This window comes from Rhinolophus ferrumequinum, chromosome 16, assembly GCF_004115265.2.
Source record: "Rhinolophus ferrumequinum isolate MPI-CBG mRhiFer1 chromosome 16, mRhiFer1_v1.p, whole genome shotgun sequence".
NCBI classification, from domain to species: Eukaryota; Metazoa; Chordata; class Mammalia; order Chiroptera; family Rhinolophidae; genus Rhinolophus; species Rhinolophus ferrumequinum.
In genome coordinates this window covers 14,321,278-14,338,542 of record NC_046299.1, presented here as the reverse complement: position 1 = coordinate 14,338,542, position 17,265 = coordinate 14,321,278, and the positions used below count along the sequence as shown (strand labels likewise).

Here is a 17,265-nt window from a genome sequence, read left to right as displayed (position 1 = left end):
CTCTTTCATTTTTTTCCCTTTTCAAGTTGTTCTCACACAGCCGCCAGGAGTCTGTAATCATAACCTCTGAGTCCTCGGGTAGACGCACAACACCGGCAGAGGCATCAAAATCTCCCGTGCCTTCGGAGCTAGGTTTTTTTTTTTTTTTTTTGGCAAGATAAGGGAATGGCTCCATGAAAGGAATCATCTGGAGATCCCAGTGGAGGATCTGTCCTTTATTCAGCCACAGAGAAGGGAGACCGCAGGAGAGGCACATCACCAGCAGATGACAAAGTGACAGCCCCTGATCGTGTCGGTGGCCCGCTCATTCTGAGCCACAGCAGGTCAGGGCGCCCTTAAGAACCTCACTTTTGTCCCTGGGAAATAGAGGTCAAGGCTGAGGCTCTGCTCTATGGGGGGCGGGGGGAGATTAAGCAAAGGAGCAGTGGCGGATAAAAAGATGAAGCCCTCACCCATCCTAGCACTGGGCCTCGAACTAGAGGGGACCACGAAGCGCTGGCACCAAGCACGGTGGAGCTTAGCATTTTCATGTCCTGCTGTCCACCTTCACCTATGACATCGCCTCTAAGCCAACGTCCAGCACTGCAAATCAGGAGCCAAATGCTGACTGTGTTCAAGGGCCTTGAAATACAGAACCAGTAACCGCTGGGATAATCATCTCATTGATGGAGCTCAAACAGGGCTCAAGGGATTCGATTTACTAGGTTATTGTGGAGTTCAGCGGGCACGGCTGGGCCACGCGGAAGGCGAGGGGCACTCAGGAAAAGACTGATCGACCATCTACTTTAGCACTGTGCTCCCTGGGGTTTTTTTTGGGGGGCGGGGTCCCACAAATATTAGAGTAGCCAACAGACTCATCCCCCTTATCATTCCCCGGAGATCCAGGGGACTGTCGTGCCTTCCTAATATGCGGCTCCAAACCAGGGAATGACACCAAATTTTACACAGCATCAAACTACAATGTCACCCCCACTTTGGTATCCAATGCACCTCGGCTTCTGAGTCTCTGTAACAGGGTCGACTAGAGAGCGTGGCTGCCATTGGGGTTGTCCTCAAGGCGTTGGCTCCCTTCCTCCTGTTCACTTCTCCCTGTATACTATTTGCTTGATTGTCATCACTTCCTCCCTGAGTGTTTTATTCTGTTGAGGTTTTTGCCTTGCCACTGGGGGTCTTTAGATTCCGCAGGCTCTTTGATTTGGAACCCTGGGCATTCCTCTTCTTTATCACAGTGGGCATAGTTTTGTCCTCATCCTCACACATTAGAGTCATTTGATTTTTAGTTATTTCGGCTGCCTGACACATCTCAATGGCTTTCTTTACCCAGGAAGGTCACTTTCCCTCCACTTCCTTCTCGCAGAGCACTTGATCCAATTGTGGGTATTCTACACGCCCCCAAAGAACTGCTCTTTCAAAAGAGGTTCATGAGTTCTCCACGTCTGCATGCCCTGGTGGCTAATTTCAGCTCCAGGACTCTACAGGCCGGCGTCTCTTGTGACAGGAGAGATGCTTGTGTCCCCAGCCCAGGTGGCGGCCCTCCTGAGGCTGGGCCCCACACGGACGGGCAGCTTTATCCCAGTTTCCAGGGCTGTGTGGGGCCTCCAGTAGCTCCTCACATGGAGGGCTGGCCTTCCCCCATCCTTGAAGCATGAACGAGGCGGATGTTTTGTCCGAGCTCTGCTAAGGGGGAGGTCCCGCTTCCCCAGAGGGAGGTCAGCCCACCAGAGCTGCTGTTCTAAAATTATCCCTCGCACATCCCTCAAAAGCCTCAAATGGTCATAATAACTCATATTTACAAAGCACCGTCGCATTCACTGCGTGGGATCCCACAGGGCTTTACAAACGCAACAAACTAATACACACACTAACTAGAAGGAGCTTCTCGCCATCCCCTGCGAGGCAGCCACCTCTGGGGTGAACGGTAGCAGCTGTTGATCTGCACGGAGCCCCAGGACACAATGGCCAGGCCAGGGAGGGAAGAATGGCCGACTCTGGGAGGCCCCACGCAGCCCCAGGCTGACACACTCAGCCCGTGTTATTCTGATCTGACAGCATCTTTTGATTCTGCCGCCTCGCTACCTGTTATCCCAGGATCACAGCTTTGCTGGCTGAGCAGCCGCCTATTCTATTACAACCAGGGGCCTCCAACCCCTGCTAACAACAAGCCTGGGTTTAGGAAACAGCATCTTGGTTATGCACGCAAAGGGCACACATCCAAGGGAAACTGAAGTGTTGGAGGCCACAGCCCAGCGCACAAAGGAGCAAATTGTATTTAGACCTAATGGGCCACAATTGTAGCATCTTTCCAAAATGCCAGGTGAGATAGAGCCACTCTGTCTCCAGAGTTACCCTCCGAATGGCTAGGGAGGGGTGTCCAGGAAACCAACAGAGCAGGTATGTACCCCTGCCAGGACCAGGGGCCGCTTCTCCGACTGTAACCCAGCACAGCACTGAGGTTTTTGCAGCCACGTCCAGGACCAGAATTGTAGAGTTGGAAAGAACAGGCATTATTAGCCCAGCTCTATCCCCATTTTACAGCTGAGGAAACTGAGACCCAGCAAGGAAAGTGACTCAAAGTCACACCTGCAGTTTGTCCACTCTCAATCCAGTATTCTTTCTGTTCCAAGTCTTCCTTCCTAAGACTTTTTTTTTTTTTTAAACAAATAAAATCCAGTTTGGGCACAGGTAATTTGACAGAAACAGGCACACCCTCATGAACTGCTGGTTCACTTACATCGCTCAGGTGCAGGGCATTGAGGCGGGCTCTGGTGAAATCGGGATGGTCGGGGATCAGGGTGTATCTGTGCAGAGAGTCCGCGTCCCCCGACCTGTACAGGCGCTGCGGGTAAGACAGGCTCATGGTCAAGGTAGAGCTTGCTGACAGCACAGGTGAGGAGCGGGCTGATCCCCTCTCCTGCCCCCCGACTCGAGTGCCCACCTGCCCCACAGGAGCAGAGGCCACCCTGCACTCACCTGGACAGCCTCCCTCCAGAGCCCACCGTCTAATGGAGGGCCCGGGAGGCCAGGGCCAGGTGGGGTGGCTGCTTTTAAATAATCCCTATTTAAAATATTCATCACGACATGCTCCAAATGGGCCACAAACAAACATACCTGGTCATAACTGTGTGCTCTACAAACGGTACGAGGAGTATGGATACCTCAGTGAATCCTGGCAACTGAGCAGTGTTTAAGCTTTTTACTAGTAACAAGAGGCCTCTCTGCCTTTGTTATTTAACATTAAGAAGAAGACACGCAGCTACTTAGTCTTTTCTTATAAAATAGCTTACTTGGTATTCAGAAAACTAAAGTTTTCATAGTCCACGTGGGTCCCCGGAAGACATAATTTTTAAACTCAAGCTTTATCTTAGCTGCTATTTTGAGAGCAGTGATTTAAGGATTGCAAACAATTTTAGGAAGTGTCTGAGTCATCTATTTTTAGAGAGGAAAATTTACTATTTAATATTGTGATCTTTTCCCAAATTCAATTTGGGCTTTCCAAATGTGAAATGGTCAGCCCGGCATTTGGACTCTGTGTGACAACGGTGCAGCTTTGTCACTACGTGTGCAGAGTCGAATCCTTTGACAATTCCAGAGAAAAGATATTTAACTTCTTTTTCTTTGAAATAAATACAGGAGAGAGGAAATGGGGCTAAACCACATAGAGAGTGAAGTAGAAAGAAGCTTTTAACACAGCTGTTCTTTTTTTCTAACTGGGTTACGTTAAACTTATAATTGCATTACCATCCATCCCCGATGAAGATGTATCTGACCCAGTGTCTGCGAAGGGGGTTGTCAATAACACTGACGATTGTTATTGCTGTTGTTACGAATCAAGCCATAACAAGGAGCATTTATTGAGGACTTACTATGTTCCAGATACTTGCTAAAAGCTTCAAGTACTTTTACTTATTTAATCCTCATTTAATTCACTTACTCTTATGAAAGGGTTGCTCCCCTGGCCCGCCTTTCCAATAAGGAGACTGAGGTTAGAAGCGATTAAGTCACTGGCTAAGAGCACCCAGGTAGCAGACAGAAGGTGTGCACTCACATCTATCCGAGCGGGAGCTCCTGGTCCTAGGCGCTGACCATTGAGCTGCACTACCCACTACAGAGTGCTTGGGAAGGGTGATGAGAAAACACCCACCTCGTTGCAGTGCATGTAGCTGTTTTTGGCATGAACCAGGTCCGGGGAGTCAACCACCGAGGTGAACTTGATGCTGTCCGGTTTTTTGCGGTATTTTGTCTGTAAGAGGAAGACAAAAATTCCCACGAAAAAGTTGAACATCGTGCCTTTTTCCCAATGCAGCTTTACCCTAACTACTCAGTACCAAATCTGCCAGTGAGATTACTGGAAAATAAGTCCTTTCCTTGGTGGGCACGTAACAAGAATACGGAAGAGATGCACACTACTTCTGTGACAAAGAATATTCTACAGGTGTTGACTCTCTTGAAAAAAGGGGCTGCAAAATACTGGAGCTCATCACAAGGAATTCAGTAGAAGGCAGGATTGAGCATCCATGTGGCCCTGCTGGGACCCTGTCCAAGCAAGCTCCGTTATTAAGACACTGCAGAAGGCAGGGCCACTCTCGAGGGAGAATCCCAGGGCAAGAATTCCCAGGCCATCAATACGGTGGGAGTAAAGTTAACGGAAAGATCACTGTGTAACTTTGAACACTATCTGGAATCAGAGAACCCCTGGACACTGGACCCTCTGAGTAAACTTAGTGGGTGGGTAGCAAATTCTGCACCCACCCCCCGTGAAAATAATGGGCCAATTTAGATCATAATTGTACATAGGTATCTTTTGAGAACCTGCTAATGCATCTTCCATTTTTCACTATCCAATTTGGAGTGTGTCTTTAACTCCCCAGCGAGTGAATTCATTTGGAGAGAAGTCTTGTTCCACTTTGGGATTTGGTTACAAATGAAGCTAGAAAAACACTGGGAGTCCAGAGTCCATGGGGCCCTCTTGGGACCTCCACCCCATAAGCAGGTTCCCTCTTCAGAAGGAAACAGATGCTAGGTTGCATTTATGGTACAGTCAGATTGATGGTACCTCACTGATGAGTTCTCCAGCCTTCTTTGCACTGTCAATCTGAGGGGAACTCAGCGCCAGCCATCCTGTTCCCTTCATGCCCATCAGGTCTGACTTATAGCGCAACTGCAGGAAGAAAAGCATTGGCTTTTATCAGGGGCATGTCTGAGCCTGCTGGGCATTCGTAAGAACGCTTCATCACAACATTCCAACATCTTCATTCAGAGCGCCATCAGCACGTCATTAAGTCAATTGTCTGAGTTTGTGCTCTCTGCCAGGAATTAAATACTGGCTCATACACAAGATCCAAGAAGGCCGCACCAGTGGAGTGGCAGGATTGGAGGCAGAGCGTAATGACCTATGAGAATGACCACTTAAAGACAGAGCGGAGACATGCCCAAGCCTGAGGACCAGCTCTGATGATTTTGTTTCATGCCGGCAGTAACGTGACTGACTGGCTCCCCACATCGAAACATTTACACTCTCAGTTGATTAAAGTCTCTGAGCTCCGGGTCAGACCTGCTGGGACTCAGAGCAAATCACTTTACCAAAACGTGACTCAGTTTCTCTCTGTGATGCGAAGATTGTAACAACCATGTTGTGATGAAAACAACCAGAGGTTTCAGGGGCAAAAGCCACTCTACACATTCGATTATGTTTTTTCCGGGCGGTAGTGGGGAGCGGGGGGACAATTATAGCAGGACTCTGAAAACTGGAAGAAACTTAGATACAACTGGCTCATAGTGTGTAAGCCATTTTAATCTTTCCGTGCCTCAGTTTAACCCTCCTCCAGACATTCATTACTCGTGATTTGCTTATGTTGCAAAAATGGGCTAGGCTTTACCCCTTTTTCTCCTTTTAAGGGCTCAGAAGACGAAAACTACAGCATCTTTCTTGGGAGAAAACAGTAAATGATGTTTAAAGACAATAGGTCTGATGGAAGGTCTCCTAAAACCTTAAATCTTATTACTAGTCCTTGATCTGCCCTCCATTACCTATGGTGAGACAGTTTCATGAATGCTTTCTTTCTTCTCTTTATGGAAATTAGGCCTTTTTAAAGGTGGAAAACGACTCTCTCGGGAAATCTAAAATTTGGACTTAAACGAAATTGATAGCATTTCTCTAATTTAGATATAAGCTGTGCTGTAACGCAAAATATCTCTCCAGAAATCAGCCTTTTCAGCCTTTTTAGTTTTCTTTCATTTCAGGATTCACAGCGTTCCTCACAGCTGGCCTCAAAGAGAGTCCATTTCTGATCTACTGTCTGCTGGGTAACGCCCGTGTGCAAATCCGACTCTGCTTTCCAACTGGCACATGGAGACACATCAGTCGGGTTCAGGAGCAGGTTTCAAAACCCCATGTCAGTAAGATGGCTTTTTAGACCGCGATCTTTCAGTCTACACCGGCAAAGCTTTTGCCTTCCACTCTGATAAAGAACAGAGAAAATTGGATAAATTTCTAAGTTAGAGAGAATAATCCTACAGGGCCTCTTCACAGGCCGGCCTTGCTCCTTTCATAATCAAGATGAAGTGGGGAACGCTCTTTCAACTCGCCTTTTGTTGAGCTGAACAGTACGATCGCAGGTAAGTCAGAAAGCAAGATGCAGGTTCCCCAAAGATCTGACTGCGCCTCCGACTCTCTCATAAATGGGTTGTCTATTGATATTTCAGCTCCCAGCCCAGCTTTGACTATTCACGCAGACCCTAAAAACAACACGCCTGCCCCAGACTTCATGATAAAAGAAAGGGAGGGAGGAGAAGAGTCAAGAAGAAGCAGCTATCCAAAGATGGTTTCGAAGGATTCTAAGATAATAAGAGACCTTCTTGAGCTGCCCAACTGAATCCCCAAGCGGCAGCCTCGCTGTTTCGCCTTGTGCATATTAAGGCCTGGAAGTCACCTGCAGATTCACTTGTGGGGTTTCCCGGCACCCCCATTTTGGAGGACTGTGTTGCAAGTGCACAAGCTGCAGATCTGATTTGCAGTCCCTGATTTCTAATAGGAATCATGTACACAGCTGCACCCAGGAGGTGGCTGGGGGAAGGGTATATGTGTCATATTGATAAAAATCATTTAAATCACTACCTTGCATAGGGTGTGCATTGCTTCAGACTCATTATCTCATTCTGTTCACACCATCCTGCAAAGGAGGGGTTCTTATTGCCACCTACAGAACAATTGTGGTGTTCCAATGATTGTTTAGAGTCTCAGAAGGGCCACCAGCTGCTGTCCTCTGGAGAAGCCACTTTGGTAGTTAGCTGTTAAGAGAGCCCTCAGGAGCCAGAGTACCTGGATTCCTAATCCAGCCACCTGGGGGAGCCAAAGAGCACTGAACTCGGAGTCAGAAGACGACAGCCCCCTGTACCATTTTTTTTACATGCTGTTTGGCGTTGAAAAAGTCATTTCCCTGCCAGCTTGTGACCCTGGGCGGGCCACTTAAGGTTATAAGTGACTTTGTTGCCGCATCTGTAAAAATGGAAGTACCTGCCTAGAAATTACATGAGATAGTTGGTGCAAAATATTTAAACAAATGCCTGGCCCAGAGGAAGTGTTCCATACATGGTGGGGTCTATTGTTCACAGCATCTTGGAATCCGGACCCCCAAATTAACAAACGTGAAGTTTCAGAAACAGTGCACAAGGCATACTATGGTAATTTAAAAATTAAGCTATAATTTCTCAGCACTCAAAATTTTAATACATATCTTGTTTTGTAAAATGTTAGCCTCAGTTTGCCAACTACCATTTCTTGGGAAGGACTCTGCTTTTTAGACTTTTTCTCACTTGTTTTTTGTATTAAAATAACCTTTCTTTGCAGAAATAACAGTGATATAAACGGTAGCTTGAGGTAGTCTTTAGTTTTTTTTTTCTTTTTCCTTACTTAGTAAAATAAAAACCTGACATTATGTTGATGCCACCATTTTCCAAACATATACCAGTGAAGCCTGAGATCACCAATCAAATTCAAACTCTTTGCTTTTCCGATGGAGAAACGGGGGCCTAGAAAGTACAGAGACTTCTCAAGGACCCACAGCCAGTAAATGACAAGGCTGGGCTTCCAAAACACATCCTCGGGCTCCCAGGTTGGGCCCCCTCCCCTCTCCCAGGTGGCCTCTGTGTCTTCCTCAGGGGCCTGTCCTGTCCCAGAAGGATTCACTCCGCCCCAGAACAAGCCATTAACAAGAGCACCGGAGTCGTGCTGGGAGCTACTCTTGGGGGCGGCAGGACGGCCTTTCTAAGTGGACCGTGAGTTGCATGTCAGCAACCACGTGCCCTGTGTGCAGCCCGATGAACTCACCCTGCTCTACTCGCCTTAACGGCGAACAACGCAGGTGGCAATAGTAATTAGATGGTCATTAAATTTGTTCAATCATTGTATCATAATTAATCATCGATTATGTGTTCACCATACTCTGCCTGTGCCATAAATAAAGTAAGGCCCGTCACTGCCTGAGGGTGACCAGAATCGGAAGGCTTGGTGCAGAGAACATAGTCAAAACAGCTAGCACTCCTGTGACTATATATATATATATATATATATGGTGTGTGATATACACGTACACATATATATTTAATTACAGTTAACATTTTGTACACCTGAGACTAATATAATAAAAAAAGACACTCACGAAAAAATATAAAAATAAAAAAGTCACCAAACATTCTACAGTACGCAGAATAGATCTCCACAATAAAAAATTATTAAGCCTCCCCTAAACAAAACAAAACAAAACAAAACAAAACAAGCCCAGTTAGTGCCACTGGCGTGTCTCTATGGATGGGCACGCTGCTGAGTGCTTCATATAGAACAGTTCTTTTAACGGAGAGCTGGATTCTCCTGTGGGCGCACTTTTGTCCTGCAGCTACATTTGGCGATATTTTAAGACATTTTTGACTGTCACACTGTGGGGGATGGGGTGCTATTGGTATCTAGTAGGTAGAGGCCAGAATGCTGTAATACACAGGGCAGCCCCTACGACAAAGAATTATCCAGCCCAAATGTCAAAGATGGCAGAGTTGAGAAACCCCGATACGGATGATGAGGGTTAATGTGACAACAGTTCCGTGGGTCACGCTCTAGAACGAGCAAGCCTCCCTCCTGGGCATGCCGTGGGGCCTAGAGAGACGACGTGTGCGAAGCCTGTAAGTGTGGACCACAGCACATTATCGTCATTACCACATCCCAGCTGAGGAGAGCGAGGCTTGGAGGGGGCAAGGGGCCGACTAGAGGAGCTGACTCCAGAACCTTCCACTGCAACCTGGGCAGGGCTGGTGTACCCACCACCTTGCTTGGTGCCCTTGCTCAGGGGAGGACCTCCTCTATCTGGGCCTCACTGTTGACATCTGAGCTGTAGAAAGCATGGCTTCCCTGCCGTGAGCTCCTTCTGGAAGAGCAGGACGTTGCGCAGTGTGGGTTCTGGAGCCAGTAGTCCTGCCTCGGCACCTCCCACATGACCTCATCTTTAAAACAGAAGTAACAACTGTCCCCCTCTCCCAGCACTACAGCAAGGGCGACAGTAACATGAAGCAGTCAGTAAGTGTCAGCTATAGCGCGATTACTCTCCTCCTCTCATCATCTCTGCCCTGCTTTGTTGCTCTCCATAGCAGGTACCACCCTCCGACACACTAAACATTTTATTTATCATATTTTATCGCCTTCCTACATAACGAAAGCACAGGAGTTCTTCTGACTCTTTTGTTGACTGCTGTATCATCAGCACCACGAATAACGCATGGTGCATAGTAGCAGCTCAATAAATATTTGTTGAACGATTAATTCCAACCCAGAGAACAGATCGAGCAAGTCACTGTTGGGGGCGGGGGGACGGGTCGGTGTCTGAAAGATTAAGGACGAAGCAGAGATTTACACCCAGGCTTGGTGGGAAGGAAGGTTGGGGGCTGGTGTGTGGATCGCAAGGCTCCCCCTACCTCACTCTGCAGGGCGTGAGCTTTCTTGGCCCAGGCCATCTTCAGGTCTTCAGGCAGCGCCGTGAACTCGTGGCACCGTGTCCGGTAGTCATAGTCGCTGGCCAGGGCCTGGGCCTTCCTGGCGTGGACCAGGTGCACCATGTCCATGGGCAGGTGGCACTGGGCCTGGCTGCCCACCGCCTCCCGCCTGTACTGGTGCCCGCTCTGCAGCTGGCCCATCCGCTGGCAGTGCTGGAGCCGCCGGTCATCGTTTACACTCCGGGCGCCGATCAGCCTCCCTCGCTCCTTCACAAAATCATGTCTGTAGAGAAACTGGAAGGAGGAAGACCAGCCAATGAAGGGCTGGCACGCGGCCTGCTTGAATTCCATCTGTGCGTTTTCATCATGGACCCCAGAATAATCACCTGTTCTTACACTAGGAGGTGATGATTAGAAGGAAAACCACAGTGAGGTTCTCCTGAGAGCACGCTTCCTCCTGGGGGGGATGAACAATTAAAACATCCCTCCATCCCTCCTCTCTAATTACAACCAGATCCTCAGAACTGAAGGAAGGGCCCCACACCCCTTTATGTGTCCTGTGGCCAAAAGGAATTTATCAAAAAGGGTAAAAGAGAAATGTGTGCCTTATCCATGCATACTGGGCAAAACATTAAACCGAAAACACAAGATCCATGTATCTGAAGTCCACATTTTCTGTGATTTGTTTGCGGGAAAGAGAAAGTCGCCTTCATGTCCCAAAGCTATGGCTGCTATCACCGGAGTGGCTGAAACACAGCAGCCAAATCCTAACACCAACGTGTGAAACTACAGAGAGCCGGAGGGAGACGTGTTAGGGCTGTGTTACAATGGAGTTAGACAATAGGCCGTTTACACGTACCAGGGGGTGGTGGCCCAGGCACAGCAACTAGACGAATCTAATCCCCTTCCTGCTGGACGCCTCGGCCTGAATTTAGCTTCTCATTAACAAAAGCTTTCTTTCCCTCCCTCCATCAAAGAATCTCATTCATAACTAATATATTCTGCAGGTGACATGCTGTCTCACATGGTGATAGATTTGCTTTAATTCAGGAAAATCAGCTGTAGACATTGTTTTACATGAAGTGAACAGAAATTAGGCAAGATGGAAGGTCATATTATTCCACTCACATCACTGGCTATATCTCCAGAGACCCGAGCCGCCTGGAAGGGTAGAGCGTCTATTGTCAGCTTGTAGCCTTGAGCACGGAGATTACGCCAAGACTCCTGGTATTTTGCCTACAGTAGGAACACATGTAGATCTTCTTTTTTTAAAAAAAATTACATGAATCAATGAACAAAGGCTACCCCTTTCATTTGTAGTACAGTGTTCCAGGATCGATTTCTGACAAGCAGAAGCTTTCTATTTTGTGAAGAAAATCTCATTAGCGCGCAAGCTGTCGTGGGCTCTGACATGCATGTATGCAACGCATTTGTGAAAAGGTGTATTTAACATGAACATTTAAAAGACACATTTTTTTTTTACAGTTTCTGTGAATGCCGGCAGGGTCACTGTTAGATCACATCTCAGACACAGACATACATGGCTTTGGAGCACGCTTGAACTTCAGCAACAAGAAAGGCTTACGTCACTCAGATTGGCTGCGTTGGTTTTCGCTCGGACAAACTCGGGCAGACCCAGAGTCGTTGTGTACTGGTGTCTTGCATCCTCCCCGGCTGCTTTATAGAGGCGCTGGGCAGAAAAACAAAGAAAGACAGAAAGGAAAATTAAAAGCAAGAACGTATAAGTGCTGTGCATTTCTGTAGTGCTGGAGGTCCCTCGTTTGCCATCAGGAAACACATCTATAAAAGGCCATTTGTTGTGTCATGGGTACAACCCTTCAGCCTTGGGGAGGATGTTTCTTTCGATGAAGACAGTCTTTCGTGAGTCAAATTGAGTGATATAAAAGGAATATGTAAGAACCTGCAAGTTGTTTTTGATAGGGTTCAGGACGTGTCACCCTAAAACATAGCACCCTGGCATATTAAATATTTTAGGCTCAAAGAATTTGAGAAACGCAGGTGCTAGAAGGACCCTCTCTGACTTCTCCCCTAAAGCAAGTCATAAGACCCTCCAGGGAGGGGTGCTCTCGCTACACCCAAGGAAAGGAACATCTCTATCTCTGGGGAACCTGAGCAAGGAGACCTTCCTAAGTTTCCCCAAGTTTCCTACACTTCGCTTACGCCCTTTTGTGCTGTCCCATTTTCCCACAACTTTCCACTCTTCATCAAACCTAGTATAAAAACGTTGAGGTTTAACAATTTGTCCGGGTCTTCGTTTCCTTATGAAAGCTCCCGTATCACATAAAGTTTATATTGAATAAGCACACCTGCCTTTCTCTTGTTAACCTGTCTTTTGCTACAGAGTCCTGACCAAGAACCCAAAATGGGTAAAGAGAAAGGTATTTTTTCCCTCCCCTACACCACGTTCAATAATAGACTGGGAAAGAAAAACACCTTTAGGAATACTATTCCTAAGGCGAGCTTCTTTGCATTGCAGACTTTCTCCTTGAGGACTCAATGTAAAGACAACACTAAGGCCTGGGGCATTTAGGAGAAGATGTGTGAGATGGAAGGAGGCTCCCAAACCATAGTCTGCATCCTTTACTAAAGCTCGAATGTTTCCATGGGTAAAATCACACCTGTGCTGCCCTGGGTGGCTCGGCCAAGTACAAAAACATCTCTTCTCATGATCAGAAATTGGTCTGCGGTTACTGAGTTCTCCGAGCCCAGAGGCCATGCTAAGAGGCGTTGTTACCCCCCAGCACCCAGCTCCCAAAGCAGGCAGAAAAGGTTAAATAGGAACTGAAAACCAGCAACCACACACCACCACACAAGCCCTTCGGACATTCTTATCTCAAGTTGCTATTTCTTACTTTTTGTCTTGGGGTGAGAGTGGAAACTAATAGTATAAATAACCGTATCTCAACTGACTTCTACAATAAAACTTAGAGTCAGAAGGAAAATCTTTAAAACTAAAGATGGTACAAAACTTAATTCTCTGCCAAGCACACTTTCTATTTCAAACTCAGAAAGCCACTAAGAAGTAGAACTGGACCGAGGATGTGATGTAATTAGATCCCTTCTCTGCATTCCCCTCTGTTAGAGATATTACAGTGTGAATTGGGGAAACGGTGAGTGAGAAGATGAGGTAGAAACTCGAGAAGCCTGACAATTATACCAGGGAACTGTCCTCGGCTAACCACAAATCCTCCTTATAATAATCATCAGAAAGACGATGTGACAGTGGTTAGCCAGTATCTGCCTGGAGAGAACAAAGGAATGACAGACCAGTACTTCTAAACTTGAATGTGCAAAGGAAACACGTGAGGATCGTGTTAAATGACCCCGTGGATTCAGCGGGTCTGGCAGGGGCCCTGAGGGTCAGCATTTCTCACAAGCTCCCAGGACGCACGGAAGCTGCTGGTCTGCGACTGCCCTTGAGGGGGCAAGACTATAGGTTTAACCAGATTTCCAACTGGGCCTCTGTTCCGTCTGGAAAATGTTTAGACTCAGTATAAGGATGTTCTTTCCTTCTACACCTCCATGCAAACATCCACGCTTTCCACCCGCCTCAACCCCACCAATATTCACATATATTTTAAACAATCCAACGGTTTTTAAAAAGCCCGTTCCCAAGCCATCAGGACATGTTACCTCGTTGGTAAGCTGGCTGCTGAGTTTTGCATGAAGGAGGCTGGGAGTGTCTGTCACAGCTGTGTACTTGAACGACTGGGGGTGCTGACGATATTTACTCTGCATTCACACACGAGAAGGAAGGAGAAGCCTCGGTAAATATAAAACCACATTTGGCAAAGGCTGCTCATCGGTCACGTGGAATCCAGTCTGTCACCTGCTCTTACGAGCTTAGAACGCAACCGGGATGAAGAAGCAGAGAGGAGGACAAGTATGGTCTCAGATACTTGGCCGCAGGAAAGGGAGAGCTAGTCCGGGGCCATGAATATGAACATGACTACTGAAATGCAAGTTTTGCTCCCAAGCTGGGCTCACTAGAGATCCAGGGCTCCTCAGCTTTGGGAATGTACCAGAAACAACTGTGCAGCTTAAAATACACATGCGCCTGCACACACCCTGCGAGGCCAGGATTCAGTAAATTGTCAGTGGAGCCAGGCCTCTGGATTTTTCTGAAAATCCCTCAGGGGATGCTGATGCACCCCAGGGCTTAGGACGACTTGCTTTAGAGATTTCACTGGAAAATCAAAGCACACCGTTAAATCTAAATTCCCAGGCCAACTCGGCTTGCCCAGAGCTCTCCATCAACGTGCAAGCAAACCGTAAGCCCATCCGATGCACCCAGGCTGGCCCCTGACCACCTTTTACTTCCAGTGCCTTGCATTACGCCCTCCTGTCCTTGCATTACCATGAAAGGAAGTCCTAGAGCCCCCTCAGGGGTGAGCAAGATTCCTCAAGATTCCGAGAGCTTGGATTTCTAGACTTCTGTATTTTTACCAAGAAATTATCACCAAGCTTAGAGAAACCATTTCATATATAAAGAAGCACAATGCTTAGATTAGTGCACGTCCTCACAAAAACTAAACAAAGGTGGTACGAGTATCCCCATCTGACTGGTTAAAAAGGTGAGGCTCAGAGAGGGTAGGTGACTGGCAGGAGTGCTGACTTGGAATGTTAGTCTCCATCTGATGGTGTCCAAAGCCTGTGCACTTTACAATCTCCGAAGGGACACAAGGAAAGTACATCTTATGAGTCAGTAAATACTTCTCATATGTTAATAGAGACACTGACTCCATACTGCAAAACTGTCCTAAATGGCATTCAGTCCGAATGGAGAATCCAGTCAGAAGAGAGGCCAGGCAAGAAGTTTGCAGTGAGTTGCCCATGCTAACCGTGCTTAACATGTAACTTGCTTTTGCAGCAGGAAACAAACTGATTGTCCCTCTGCTGTGGAGATATACTCGACACCCCTCATCCACTCCTGTCCCCAATTACCTCACTGATGAGTTCAGATGCTCTCTTTCTCCCTTCAATCTCTAATGTGCCCGGAATGACACAGGCAACGCCTCGCATAAAGTTGAGGTCCGACCGGTACACATTCTGCAGGGAACAACACAAGGAATTGGGAAAGCCAAGTTCACAGAACCGGGAAGCACAGAGAGGCCATAGGACCCACAACAGGACAGCATTGTAACCAGAACTCAAAGCCAAGCCAGTCTGTCCAAATGGCTCATACTCAGCAAACACAAAAATGCTTCTCGGTAAATGCTCATTAGGGGAACAAAAATGTAGGTCAGAAAGAAATAATTCTGCTGTCACTTGTTCAATAGCTGTTAGAGGGACGGTAGGTGGATTTTTATTTTAACGTGGGCTATCAAAAAATAAATGCTGGAGGAGATTGTGGTTAGAAAGTCAGTTGTCTTGGGGCAAGTGCAGAAATAGTTTAATAGGTCTTCTAAAACAAAACCCAGCAGCAGAGGGTGACATTAATTAATCATGGGTTAAGAAAGAATAAATGAATCCAGAATAATCTGGCAAAGGCCTGTCTGAATCTGTGTGGGTAGGGGCGCATATGGGTACCTGAGCGATTTGGCTGACAGTTTAGAGGGTCCCCAATTTCACTCCCCTTCAGCCACCACGGGGCCTTGCGGACTTCCAACCTCCATCACAACAAGAGGTGGGGCAAGCAAGGGCTCTGTTCAAGTGACAAAGGGTCCCTAAGCGGCGTGTGGCAGCTCCGGGTACCTACAGCTGCTCTCAGATTCCTGACAGTTTATGTCTTTCAATAAACGCTGTACACAGGCATACAATCTGAACCGACAACAGATACCTTGATCTGAGCGCCGCTCGGCTTGCAGTTACTGCCAAACCAGGAAGCAGGTTTGGTGCAGTGTTTTCTTTTCTGACCCAGGCCCATTAGTTGCAAATCTTACAGGACGAAAACCCAGCAAGCTGGGAAGTAAGGTGTGTACCAAACAGGATGTTGCTGCCTGTTGGGACGAGACATCCTGTATCTCTTGGGGAGTGAGGAAATCCTCAGTGCTCCCACCTGGGTCTGCCTGCTTCAGGAAACAGGCAGTGTGAGCTAGGAATGCACATCCAGGTTCAGCACCCCCTTTCTCATTTATAGTTGTGGGATCTTGGGCAGGCGATTTAACTTCTTCAAGTCTCAGTATAAGTTCTCTGTAAAACGGGGCCAAACACTATTGATACAGGGTCATTTTGAGGTTTAAATGAAATAATGCATAAAAATGATGCTTAAAATGCAGCAGAAATACTCAATAAATTTATTGTTGTTGTTGTTAGATTCGTGCAGTTGTGCTTTTTCAGAGCTAGGCAGGAACACGAGGGGCAGGGCGGGGCAGTGTTTCAAAAGAAACCCCAGGGTTAGGACCCCCAGCCTCCAGATCCCTCCACAGAGCCAGCAGGAGCTGGCAGGTCACTGCCTCATGGTCACATCAGCCCCGAGAGGTCAGGTCGCCTTACCTCGCTCTGCAACTGGTGAGCTTTCTTGGCACAGCTGAGCCTCAGGTCTTCGGCCAAGGAAGTGTGCTGGGGGAGCGGGTGTCTGTAGTCCTGGTCGCTGGCCAGGATCTGAGCCTTTTTGGCATGCACCAGGGTTACCATGTCCAATGGCAGATGGAACTGTGCCTTTGAGTGTTCAAAGCCTTTCTTGTAATTCACCTAGAGGGGCAGACAGATCAACAGTGGCTATTTCAAAGCCACCGCTTGCATCAGGACCATGAAGAAGAGCCACTGCAATGCCACTGTCCCCGGTGAGCCCGGGAGACGTTCCTGGCAGGGCCAGGGCTCCTTTCTTGTGGGGACTGACCTAATAAGCAGGACTCCTCTCCAGGTCCTGACGCTCTCCAGGTCCTGACGCTCACCAGGTCCTGACACCCACCACCACTAGCTCCTGGAGGTCACTGATTGCGATGACAATGGCCCATGGTTCCCCAGTTGGGGAAATACAGAAGTTCAAGGGACAGATAAAATGGCAATGATTTCCTTGCTCAAGACGTGAGCTCTTCCCATTTTCCAGAGGCCAGAGGATGCATGGCCAACCTGAGCCCTAGCACCATACTTCCTCCCTTTTACCTTCTTGGGTTCAGATTTTAGATACCAGGGAGTTTCCTCTCAAGCTAGCTTACGAAGAGCTTCTTCAAAGCATCAGCTAACCTAATGGGAAATCTGGGAGCCAGGAGCAGTGGATGGATGCTTGAAGCCAGTTCTGAGGGGTGGCTATTCCCAAGAGCCCAACATACATCCAGAGGGAGAAAGGGAGAGACCCATTTCCAGAGGCCAAGCTCCACTACAGTC

General features: G+C 47.6%; 1 protein-coding gene across 4 annotated transcripts in view; it reads right to left on the bottom strand.

The window, feature by feature from the left end:
- Positions 1-17,265, bottom strand: part of NRAP (nebulin related anchoring protein) — a 66,625-nt gene that overhangs the window by 3,700 nt on the left and 45,660 nt on the right. For all 4 annotated transcript variants that reach the window (XM_033130621.1, XM_033130624.1, XM_033130622.1 and 1 more), the window contains 9 exons: positions 16,432-16,629; positions 14,941-15,045; positions 13,630-13,728; positions 11,561-11,665; positions 11,104-11,211; positions 9,958-10,269; positions 5,054-5,158; positions 4,142-4,240; positions 2,732-2,836 (listed from right to left, as the gene is read on the bottom strand). In XM_033130621.1, the coding sequence (XP_032986512.1) occupies positions 2,732-2,836; positions 4,142-4,240; positions 5,054-5,158; positions 9,958-10,269; positions 11,104-11,211; positions 11,561-11,665; positions 13,630-13,728; positions 14,941-15,045; positions 16,432-16,629 (1,236 nt within the window). The remainder of the gene's footprint in view (positions 1-2,731; positions 2,837-4,141; positions 4,241-5,053; positions 5,159-9,957; positions 10,270-11,103; positions 11,212-11,560; positions 11,666-13,629; positions 13,729-14,940; positions 15,046-16,431; positions 16,630-17,265) is intronic.